The sequence below is a fragment of the Zea mays genome, chromosome 2, assembly GCF_902167145.1.
Source record: "Zea mays cultivar B73 chromosome 2, Zm-B73-REFERENCE-NAM-5.0, whole genome shotgun sequence".
Classification (NCBI taxonomy): Eukaryota; Viridiplantae; Streptophyta; class Magnoliopsida; order Poales; family Poaceae; genus Zea; species Zea mays.
The window spans coordinates 3,175,406-3,186,820 of record NC_050097.1 but is presented as its reverse complement, the minus strand read 5'-3'; the positions used below and the strand labels follow the sequence as shown (position 1 = coordinate 3,186,820).

Genomic DNA, 11,415 nt, shown 5'->3' with positions numbered 1-11,415 from the left:
GTCTTTCTCATAAAATCTTTTATTGCTTGTAAATTTACTATTGATGCTCAAATATTCTTTGCTTCATCAAAAAATTTCCTTGGTCAGTTCTGGTGATTAGAACAATTTTAGTTTTTTTGTTAGAACTTTTTTCTTTATTAGAACATTTCTCTTTGCTTGGAGCATTTCCCTTTTATTGTGGTACATTGCTTCACCTGTAATGGAGACTGAAAGGTCCGCACATAATAAAGTGCATATTCAGTCTGGTAATGCTTCAAGGAAAACTGAGGGATTTATACTCGAAGAACAAGCGCAAAATTGTTCTTCATTTTTAAAAAAAAGGCCTGAAACCAGAAAGTTGATTTTTGGCACGTAAAATCAAAATTGCACTTCTATCCAGGGCAGAAACACAATAGCCTCAAGATGACACACAATAAAACAAAGGGGTAAACCATAACTACATAGTAAAACTACTAACCTGGGTGTAGCAAGCCGATGAAGCCACAATTTGCAGCCTCCACCTTGATCTTTTCCATGGGTTCTAGAGGCCAGCAGGCTTCACCATGGAAAACCTTTGCATTCCTGTCTGTCAAGGTCGACCAGCTAGCGAGTAGTAAAATGCAGTAGAATATTGCCATCACAAACAATATGCAACCCAGTAAATCACAGAATAATTTCTGCACTATTAATTTATTGCGTACATAGTCAAATCACTCTCTTGGCTGTTACTATTTGCACTCTTGGTGGCAGTAAAACAAATAATGCTTTTTGCACTGTTAAGTAGGAGAGATTTGTTTAGAGCAACAATGTAACCCAGTTTTATTTAGTTAGCGTCAGTTTATGAATGCCTTACTTGGATCATGGACTGAGCACATGTAATCCACTGCATATAAGTTGAAGTAATCCCAAGAGGATTAGCAAAGAGTTTTGCAACCCCCATCCATTGCTCTATTGAAGACTTACACACTTCTGAAATCTTTATCTTCAAAGTGGAGGACCTTCCATGCACTCCACAGCTCTCTGATTGATAAGGATTCAGATCACCTCCCATAATGGAGACCTTCTCTAATGAATAGAGCTGGGAGTCCTATTTATGGTCTGGATGGTACTGACAGCCACTACTGTTTACCTTATGATTGCCACTGATCTTCGAAAATGGGTTGTTAAAAATGCAGAACCTCTGGTGGGGACAAGAACACTATAAAATAACAGATTGTAACTGTCTTAAAGTATTGTTGAGTTTTGGATCATTTGCGAAATTAGCAATATTAATTTTTATGCATCTAACAATTTGTAATGCATGGCGAAGCACGGGCGCTGACCTATATTATGAATGTAGGTTTTTGTTCCGCGAGAATGGAATCTCTATTTGTAGGCTTGTCTCATAACAAGCCAAAAAATTCGGTGGCAACCGCAATAGTTCGAGAAGGTATTATAATTTTCATAGTATGTATGGATCAATTTGTTTTTAATGACTGGTTGCTCCTACACTATAACTAATTTTAGTTTTATCTCATGACTGGTTGCTCGTAGACTATATTTGCACGCAAGGTGATCTTGCTCTCATCGATTTTATTAAGGAAATCCCTTGTGAATCAAGGGTAGAAGTCGTGCTTATTGATGATGCCTTTGTTGAAAGGAAGTGGATGGAGTGTTTATTTCAGCCGAACGCATATTTAGGTGACGAGGTAATCCATGCTTAGTTTTTATATTTGGCGACGTTGTTATGTATAAGTTTTTTTTACTCATCCTGGTATTTTTAACCACAACTTACACACTTGCAGGTTATAGACTGTTACATTAATTTGATAAAAGCTCAAAAGCATCTAAAGTGCCGATCTGGAGGTCGCGTTCATATAGAAAATGCTTTCCAGTTCAATTTCCTGAAGAGAGATGGTGATGTTGAAATTAAAACAGAAGAGCTATATCCAAATAAAGACATGACACAAATATGTAGCGCTGAACGAAGGGTGTTACTTTACTTAGACCATGACATGGTACATATGAGTTTGCAATCTGAACATTTAGTGTATATATGTATTTTATTCTTATGCAAGTATTTATAACTGTTTTGTAGGTGTTTATTCCGATAAACATCCGAGAGACGCACTGGTATCTTGCCGTGATCCATGCAAGAAATATGGAGATACAAGTGCTTGATTCACTTGGTACTTCACAAGACCGCAAAGACCTCACTGACTCTGTGAGTATGCACAAACTAAACAATTATGAATTCAATATTAACTTATCTCAATTTCTAATTTTGTTTTACAATATATAAAGATTAAAGGACTGCAAAGACAAATAGATATGATATCTCAACGTAAGGAGTTAAAAGACCACAGGTGGCCAGACCTCCAAGTTGCTTCTTGGCCGCTCAGAGAAATAGACATGGGATATGCAAAGCAGACAGATAGGTACGTCCTAAAATCTTCTTTACCAATTTCTTCATTCATACTAAACTTTATGTTGATATTAATGTATATTGTAGCTCTTCATGTGGCCTCTTTCTTTTGAACTATATCGAATACTGGACAGGGGATGAACTGTCTGACAGTTTTACCCAGGTATATTATTACTACTACGACATATATGGACATCTACAGTCAGTGTTACATATATCATGCTAAAATAATTGTTTCTTATTTGTAGGATGACATGTCACACTTTAGGAAAAAATGACTGCTATATTACTATCTTCAGACCTGAATAAGAGAAGGGGGTGTCTGTTATACAAAAATGAAAAAGAAGATGACTCTGAAAGCCCATCAGATGTTGAGATATTAGAAAACCCAACAGATTCTAATAAGAGGAAACTACTCCACATGCTTGATGATAGCGAAGTAGTGTATGAAGATGAGGAAGGCCCTATTACTCAAGCAGACTTGCAAAGGTGGTTTGTTGATGATTGGGATAAAAGAGCTCCTGTAAAAGTCTCTATCGATGGGTGCACAAATGACTTTTTAATGGTTGGTCTTTCCACAAAGGACATGCCAGTGACCAAAGCCGATTCAATAGATGTTTTATGTGATTATATCATGGCAATAGAAGACGATACGACACTAGAGTAAGTGCTCATTGATTTATTTATTTTATGTATATCAACTACTTAGATACTTGATATAAACTTTCGTCATGCTACATTACAGGAGAACATGGGTGCGAAGTTTCAATCCTTTTAAGATAGAAATATCTGTCAAAGACCTGCAAAACATATTAACGATAAATCAAGATATGATTATAAGATGTTTTGACATGGCTGTTCGGCTGCTTGCCAATAAAGAGTCACGTAGGCCGAAAGAAGAAATCATAAATAATAGAAAGCATTATATGGACATGCGTTTTTGGGTAAGTTTGTTTCTAATTATTAATGTATTAATATATAGTATCTACATCTAATCCTCATGTGGACATGTATATATACCGTCCAGAGAATGGTTGGTTATGGTAAACTTCCAAAGTACCATCAGGATCCTACAACAGAAGAGTTAACCAAAACACTCGATTGTTGGCCATCAATGAATTATTATATCACGGGTTGTAGATATGTAAGTATGTGTTCATTTCGAATGTATTTATAAAGGACACTTCTGTTGTAGGATCCTAATGACTGATATTTTGCAGGTTCTCATGCCATGGAAATTCAATGGATGTCACGCCCTTTTCGTAATAGATCATGTTAAAAAGCATGTGACTTTTATCGACTTTATACCGACTCAAGATTGGTGTAAACACATGCCATACAAGAGGTTCGCGGAAGCGATTATCATGGCCTCAAAAAAATATAAGATTGCTTACAGCAAGAAACGTTCTGGATGGGCGGAGGATATCTTTAAGTGGGAACATACAATTCAGACTGGTGTTCCAATTGACTTAAGAGGGTATTTTCTTCGTACCACCTTCTCAGCAGTTTAAATTTTTTCTATGATAATCATTGTATAAAACATAGTTGCCCAAATATTATTCTATAGGTTTAATACTAGCTACCTCGTTCTACAAGCTATGGCCATGTGGGGGAATGACAGACGACTGAAATTTGTTGGGGTGAGTGTAATAACGTTCGTTTTATGTTCAAAACTTACATTCCAGCTATCTCGTTCTACAAGATAATATATTTTGTTCTCTTATGTCTTTGTCTGTAGGATGCAAAGACTCTTCGAAAGAACTTTGTGATTGATCTGTTAAGTTATGAGGATAATTCGTGCCGATATGCCATCCCTGCAAATATACAACAGAGACTTATCGATATCGCTAAAAAAGATTAACTGATTAGTGTACGGTTGTTGACACATTTGTCTGTAATTAAAAATTCTATTAGAACTTTTTAGAAATAATTTGTGTGACATTGATAATATTTTCCACACGTATTTTGCATATTATAGTGATGTTTTGTCTTTCGTATCAATGTTTTATACAAATCTTTCACTTCCCTCAACGCACGGACACATATCTATAACAATATAACACATATATGTACATAAGTTTTCGTGTTATTATACGGTTCCGTTGCAACGAACGGGCACTCACCTAGTTCTATATATAGAGACGTGATAGTCCTCAGGAGCATATTTGGTATTTGCACACATAACCCGTCATTAGGGTTTCTCAACAGTCCGCACTTCACGGGTACGACACTAAGTCACTTGCTGACGCATGCATGTCCTATATGTATTTAATCGCTACAAAAAGCTGCTTGAGCAAGACCGCACTGCTCGAGGACATGGACGCGACCATCCAAGAGGATACGTTTAGGACTTGCCTCACTAAGGGATGTTTAGTTTCTAGAGACTAAATTTTAGCTCTAGTACATTTAAACACCCCCTAAGAGATGTTTAGTTTCTAGATACTAAGTTTTAGTCCTCCATTTTGTTCCATCGTAGTTTCTAAATTGGTAGATACCAAAACTAAAACTCTGTTTTTATGTATTTCTCATTTTAAGAACTAAAATAAAATAAAATGAAGAAACTAAAATTAGTTCACATAAACAAAACACCCAGATTAAATCATATTAATTCCACTGACAGTCCCTCCTTTATTTCAGTTACATTAATGACAGAAGAATGCTCAAAAGTATTTTGGTATTCTTACCCTTACTAACTAAACTTCATGTGTCCTATCTTTTATTCGCATGCATGCAGGCGTGGGCCACGTCACATGCAACAGCAAAAATGAAACGGTTTTTTTTTCAAACTTAATTTGGTCACTGCCGAGAAGTATACGCGAATGAAAAATGGATGGAGGGAGTATTAATTTACATTTCCTGAGGTCGGAAATGAAAACAACAAACATTTATGACCATACTGGTCAAACCTATGGCATAATCAAACATGGCCACTTGGTGTGACCACCAAAATCCTGTGGCCTATCTTACCATTCTTACAGAATAGTAATAATGCTCTGAAACTCCTCTCCCTCAAAAATATTTTTGATCGTCTCCCTACCAATATCAATCATCCAACCATCCAGCTGAGGACCCCCAATCCTTATCTTTGGATCTAAGACCATACTTTCGAGTCTATTGGCACTCCGAAGAATGTAGTATGCCAGCTCCATTAGCCCCTCCCATACAGTGGCTCCTGAAATAAGGACCCTCTTGAGCCTATTGTGTGAGTACGGTAACATATTCCGTCTGAGTGCCCACCCAACATCCACGCCACCGCCATTCACCTGCATGCAAAGATGCCAGACTTATGAGATCCATCATATCAATTTTTCATATGAATGTGGGGAAAAAAATAAACAAGGAGAAATTAAGCAAACACAAATTACACATTTAGAATCACATCATACATATGAAAACAATAAGAACAGGCCTGTGAAACCAATAAACGTGGAATCAAACATACTTGTAAGGTTTAATGAAACACATACTATCCTAGTCCTAGTGTCCTCTAGCAATGTAACCCTAATAACATCACAATTAGGACTGTTATATTTGACATCCGTATGAAAGTACTACTTACAGTTTACATTTCACATACTTTCATCAATGCCAATACAAAAAAATCCAATTGGCTTCAGAAATGGATAAAACTGTATTGTATCACCCAAATAATCTTCACTACTTAAAAAGCGACAGTGGTGGTGGTATGTTCTACCACAGCTATGTTGACAGGTGGGACTGCCACACTACTGCCTCACAGGGGTTGGACTATATTTTCTTTTGAGTTTATGACTTTTTTCCTTTCTAGTTTGAACTATATTTTCTTGCTATTTGTTTTCCAATTTGAACTATATGGCTGTTATGACTTATGAGTTTATGACTTATCACTTATGTGTCTGATTTGGTTCAGTTTGAGGATTCAAATGAGGTAAGACTTGCTGTTTATTTCAGTTTCGTTCAATTGCAGGCTTCAAATGAGGTAAAACATCCTATTTCTTCATATATAAATGTTATATTGTCTATATGAAGCAATTATATAGGCAAAACATCCACTATATTGGCAAGTCGACGACTAGTCAACTGACTTATCGTCTAGTCACCAAGTCGGTACCTTGTCGACTCGACTTATCGACTTGAAAACCTTGCTTGGTAAAGTTATCATTTGGTGAAAATGATTCACACAACACAAATGAGACCAATGAAATATATCAGACATATGGTGGGTTTAAAGCCTAAGAGAGCAGACCCAGTGCCAGAGGCTCTCACCAACATGATGAGACTCAAGTGAGACAGCTCTCACCGCCACATCAAGCTTGCCCTTTTGGGGTTTAAAGCCTAAGTGTGGCGATATTGAGCTAAATGTTTGGTTTGGTCCCAAACGTAGAAACCAGGACGTTCCGGGAATGCGGGAACAACCTCGTTAAAAAGAAGCCAGAGAGGGGGGAAGAAAGCAGGGTAGTATGAGGACTGTAGCTATGGGGGGGGGGGCACAACCAAGATAGATCTGCGCAGAACTGAGGAGGAGCGCTTCTGCTTGTAGAATGGCTGGAGAAGACGATGGGAACGGTAAAATAAAAGGCTAAAAGTTTGATTTCTTTGAAGGGAAAAGGTTCATTTTACTACCCTCACCTATTCACATTTGGCCACATGACAACAAATGACTGTTGGCCATATGCTTAACCAGCCAGCCCAATGCCACAGGCATATACATCATTGGCTGTTGTTCCTTGTGTTTTTTTTGTCTATTCTCTGTCCATCACTAGTGAATGTTACGAAAATTGTTTTATGTGAGAGCTCAAACCAATATGTGTTTATTATGACATCAACCACACCATTGTTTTCTTGGCATGCACAATGTTGGTTGGGTGGCCAAAGCAGCCGGTCGCGGGAGGAGCGCCGTCATGGAGGCGGCGAGGAGCAGCGCCACCCTTGCCGTTTCGCGGGAGGAGAACTGCACTTCGCCGTTGTGGGAGGAGGCGAGGAGCAGAGTCGCTGGAGGAGCAGCGTTGCAGGAGATGTGTGGGCTCGGGTGGGTTGTCCGTCGAGGGAGGCGTAGAAGTGTTGTTTCGCCTAGTGGGTCACCGTTGTGGGAGGCATAGAGGAAGTGGGGGAAGGAGTCGTGCGACCGTGAGCTCATGACAGTGTGAGGGAATTAATGGCTGTGGCTGCGTGAGGAAGTGGAGAAGATGAAATGTACATAGTTAGTCTATTTGTTTTGGCTGAAACCACTTCGACTTGCTCCTTTACATTCGTACACGGTACCCACAGGCCTACTTATAAGACCACTTTCTAAGCTGTGGAACATCACCCAGTTCCAGCAAAAGAATTTTAAACTATCATGTATTCGAGACCTTGAAGCAAACTACCAACGCATGGGCACCTCGGCTTGTATGGTAATGAAGTACAATAGTGTTCAATGTTCAATTGATTGCAACATTGCTACTTTTTTGTCTTTTTAAATCTTTTTTAACTACAACATCAACACTCAACAACTTTTATGTTACTGCAATTTTGAACTGTAGAGTTTTGGATTAATGAGGGATAATAAATATTCAGGCAATTCAAAATTAGCAAAGATGATAAACAATTTGCCTGGTACACTAGTGCTGCAATTGCTCTACAAAAACTTCTACAGATAAGGCATACCTTGAGAAAATCTATAACAGATTATAGAGTTAGTAAGCCACTCACATGCAATTCCAATTCTTCTAGAGCTGGGGCCAATTCCAGTAGGTAGGCCAAGCGAAGAATCCCACTAATTGACTTAGGTTCCCCATAAAGAGGCAAATACATGGTCAGATGCCTCAGATTGATGAATCTGGCTGAGGTTTTGGAAAACCCTTGCAGCTGAAATATAACCATGAGAGTCAAAATATGTATGAGATGAAGAACAAACATGTCAGGTGCAAATAAAGGTAAGTAATAGTTGAATGAACTTAAGTGCTTTCAGCAACAGACAAAACCTGATCATAAACGAAGAGACCCGAGGTTATCGAGAGTTTATGCACATGAGACAGCGCAGCAGGAAGCTCAGTGTAGATGTAGTCCAGATTATCACCATAAGGTGAGTCCTTAGCTAACAGTTTAATGTTGGCTTCCATTACATTCAGAGATCCACCAAGCACAAATGGAATTGGTTGGTTGGTCAAGTCAAACGATGTTAGATTTGGAGCTTCCAGCTCAATCTTTTTTAGATAGCAGTAGTGCAAACGAACACATCGCAGACGTTGCAGCGGTTGGCATGTGCTTAAACCAGGCAAGGAACAGAAGCTGATGCTCAGACACTCAAGAGAATTGCATTCTGGCAGCATCAGGCACTGGAGGTCTCCCAAAAAGGAAATTTTGTGCAGAGTGAGCTTCTTAAGATTTGCAAAGATCATGAAATCAGACGAGGTTGTGTCCAGACAGACATAGCCCAGATGAAGAGTTCTGACATGTGTAGAGGAGCCTTCTGGACCACTGAAAAGGTTCAGGGGGAAGATGTACTTGCTGTTGGCTGGACCCATGAAAAGATCTTTCACTCCAGGAGTGAAATTAATAGTGATGTGTCTTGCTCGCGACACGGAGCAGAAGCGAATCCATCTGTTGACATGGCGAGTGTGCTTCCTGCGCAGCCCGAACTTAATAACAAACTTATTAAGAGTAGGATGAGTGCGTAGCTGACGCAAGAAACTGTTGACTCTCATGGCAAAGTTGGTCCTTGTATGTTTGATGCTCCTATTTCCGGGTTGGAACATGGTGGCACTGGTGAAGACCAGTTTCCGGCAACAGCTTCTCCACAGCGACCGCCAGGTATGAGAAACAAGGCCCATCTGTGAGGATTCTCTGAATGTCAACCGTGATAGTATGCTACCTAGGATGTCCTGCACGTAGTAAGTAGCGTGAGTAAGCAGCCGAGTAAACTGAACCACTGATTACCTGGTCCTATCAAACTCTTTTGAACCATTTCACATATATGCTTACTGCAAAAGGAGCATTGAACTATTTCGAATTACTCTTACATTCGGCAGATCGTGAAGCTGCACATCGTCTGATTTGTTGTTCCTCTCGAAAGTAATGCTCTTTGCACAGCCTTCCGTAGATCGGATCATCTTCCTAGCAGTTCTTTTGTCCACACCCTCTTTTTGTTTGCCCATTGGAACAGGTTTATCTATAATACATATGCCAGACTATGAGAACAAACAAATAGATATACCCACATTATTGATACATAAGCAGATTCGTGAGGTCTTGTTTGGATACTTCGGAAAAAATCGAAACAAATAGCAAAAGAAATTTCAGAGCGGACAAACCCCATAGAATTCAAGGGGTTCCTCTTGAACTCCCTTCAGAAGACGTGGTGGGGTGGGTGGGGATCCGCAATTCCCAGGCACACAGATGGAGTAACGAAAAATCGGTAAAAAATGATGTACTTCAAAACTGCACTAAATAGATGACCAAAAAATGGAAAGCTATTGACATGCAGACATGAAATCGAACTTGCGCGCACAAAACAAATTACTACTTCAACACCTACAGTAGGACTCGAGGGCTGAAAGGCAGTACCGGAACAGAACAAGAGGGGGGGTGTTGACCGATGCAGATGCCTGAGCACCAATGTTTTCTAATCGGTCGATCGTTTCTGATCGCCAGAGCGCCGATCAGATCGATTAATCGCGATTAATCCACACGCCACAACCACAACTACTCAGCAGAGATGAACGGAGACGGAGGAGAAGAGTGGAGGTGTGGAGCCGTGCCTGCAGCTGCAGGGCGCCGTCGCGTCGGGGATAGAGGGGCGCGCTGCTGCTGTATCCCGTCGCCAGGCGTGTTCCTCAGTTCGGCGAGTGGCGGCTGCTAGGTGCCTTCGCGTGTGGGCGAGTGGCGGTGTGCAGAGGCAGTCATGTCTTTTTGCGTATATATAGGGCACCAGTTGCTTTACTCAATGGGCTGGGCCGTTGGGCCAAAAATGAGCGAGAGAAAAAATGAAGCAGACCAAAATTTCCAAATTCCAATCTATGCAGACTGATCGTCCACGCATAATCGTTACCGGTTTGGAGAGCGTCGCGTCGTCCGTCCTTCACGGTACGACACTAAGTCACTTGCTGACGTATGCATGTCCTATATGTATTTAATCGTTACAAAAAGCTGCTTGAGCAAGACCGCACTGCTCGAGGATATGGACGCGACCATCCAAGAGGATACGTTTAGGACATGTCTCTCTCCTTAAGGGCTTGTTCGGTTATTGATATTACATGTGTATTTGAGTGTATTAGGTGGGATTGAGATGTATTTTGACTTGTTATGGATTTAAACCGACTCAATCCCACCCAATACATGTGGATTATCACCAAAACGAACAAGCCCTAAGGGATGTTTAGTTTCTAGAGACTAAGTTTTAGCTCTAGTGCATTTAAACACCCCTTAGGGCTAATTTGGTGGTAAGGGATTCCAAGGGGATCCATGGGGGAGAAATCCCCTTACAATTCAATTTTGAATAACAAGGGGATTCCTCCCTCATGGATCCCCTTAGGATCCCTTAGCACCAAATCAGCCCTTAAGGGTTAATTTGGTGATAAGGGGATCACGGGGGGATCGGAGGGGATTGAGGGAGAAATAAACTAATTTCCCCCTCAATCCCCTCTAATCCCTCCGTGATCCCTGGTCACCAAATCAGCCCTAAGGGATGTTTAGTTTCTAGAGACTAAGTTTTAGTCCTCCATTTTGTTCCATCATAGTTTCTAAATTGGTAGATACCAAAACTAAAACTCTGTTTTTATGTATTTCTCATTTTAAGAACTAAAATAAAATAAAATGAAGAAACTAAAATTAGTTCACATAAACAAAACACCCAGATTAAATCATATTAATTCCACTGACAGTCCCTCTTTTATTTCAGTTACATTAATGACAGAAGAATGCTCAAAAGTATTTTGGTATTCTTACCCTTACTAACTAAACTTCATGTGTCCTATCTTTTATTCGCATGCATGCAGGCGTGGGCCACGTCACATGCAACAGCAAAAATGAAACGGTTTTTTTTTTTCAAACTTAATTTGGTCACTGCCGAGAAG

At 39.9% G+C, this 11,415-nt stretch overlaps 2 protein-coding genes and 1 long non-coding RNA gene across 4 annotated transcripts; 2 read left to right on the top strand and 1 right to left on the bottom strand.

Moving 5' to 3' along the window:
- The first annotated feature begins 1,861 nt into the window (after nt 1-1,861).
- On the top strand, nt 1,862-2,720 carry LOC103645793 (putative ubiquitin-like-specific protease 1B). Its single transcript, XM_020549246.2, has 5 exons — nt 1,862-1,976; nt 2,057-2,182; nt 2,263-2,396; nt 2,471-2,546; nt 2,632-2,720. Exons 1-5 carry the CDS (start codon nt 1,920-1,922, stop codon nt 2,659-2,661), a joined length of 423 nt encoding a protein of 140 aa, XP_020404835.1. The 5' UTR covers nt 1,862-1,919; the 3' UTR covers nt 2,662-2,720.
- A 219-nt stretch (nt 2,721-2,939) lies between these two features.
- Nucleotides 2,940-3,423, top strand: LOC103645792 (uncharacterized). The gene is made up of 3 exons (XR_561810.2): nt 2,940-3,046; nt 3,129-3,327; nt 3,411-3,423. It is a non-coding gene; the product is annotated as an uncharacterized lncRNA (long non-coding RNA).
- A 1,770-nt stretch (nt 3,424-5,193) lies between these two features.
- On the bottom strand, nt 5,194-10,246 carry LOC103645794 (uncharacterized). 2 transcript variants are annotated; one of them, XM_020548071.3, is made up of 5 exons: nt 10,102-10,246; nt 9,364-9,512; nt 8,326-9,225; nt 8,009-8,209; nt 5,194-5,646 (listed from the first exon to the last, which is right to left on the bottom strand). In XM_020548071.3, the coding sequence occupies exons 2-4, from the start codon at nt 9,496-9,498 to the stop codon at nt 8,030-8,032; spliced, it is 1,215 nt and encodes a 404-aa protein (XP_020403660.1). In that variant the 5' UTR covers nt 9,499-9,512; nt 10,102-10,246; the 3' UTR covers nt 5,194-5,646; nt 8,009-8,029. The 2 variants fall into 2 exon arrangements, with proteins under 2 accessions (XP_020403660.1, NP_001288450.1); NM_001301521.1 differs by having other exon boundaries at nt 5,228-5,646; nt 8,054-8,209; nt 10,102-10,221.
- Nucleotides 10,247-11,415: the final 1,169 nt, after the last annotated feature.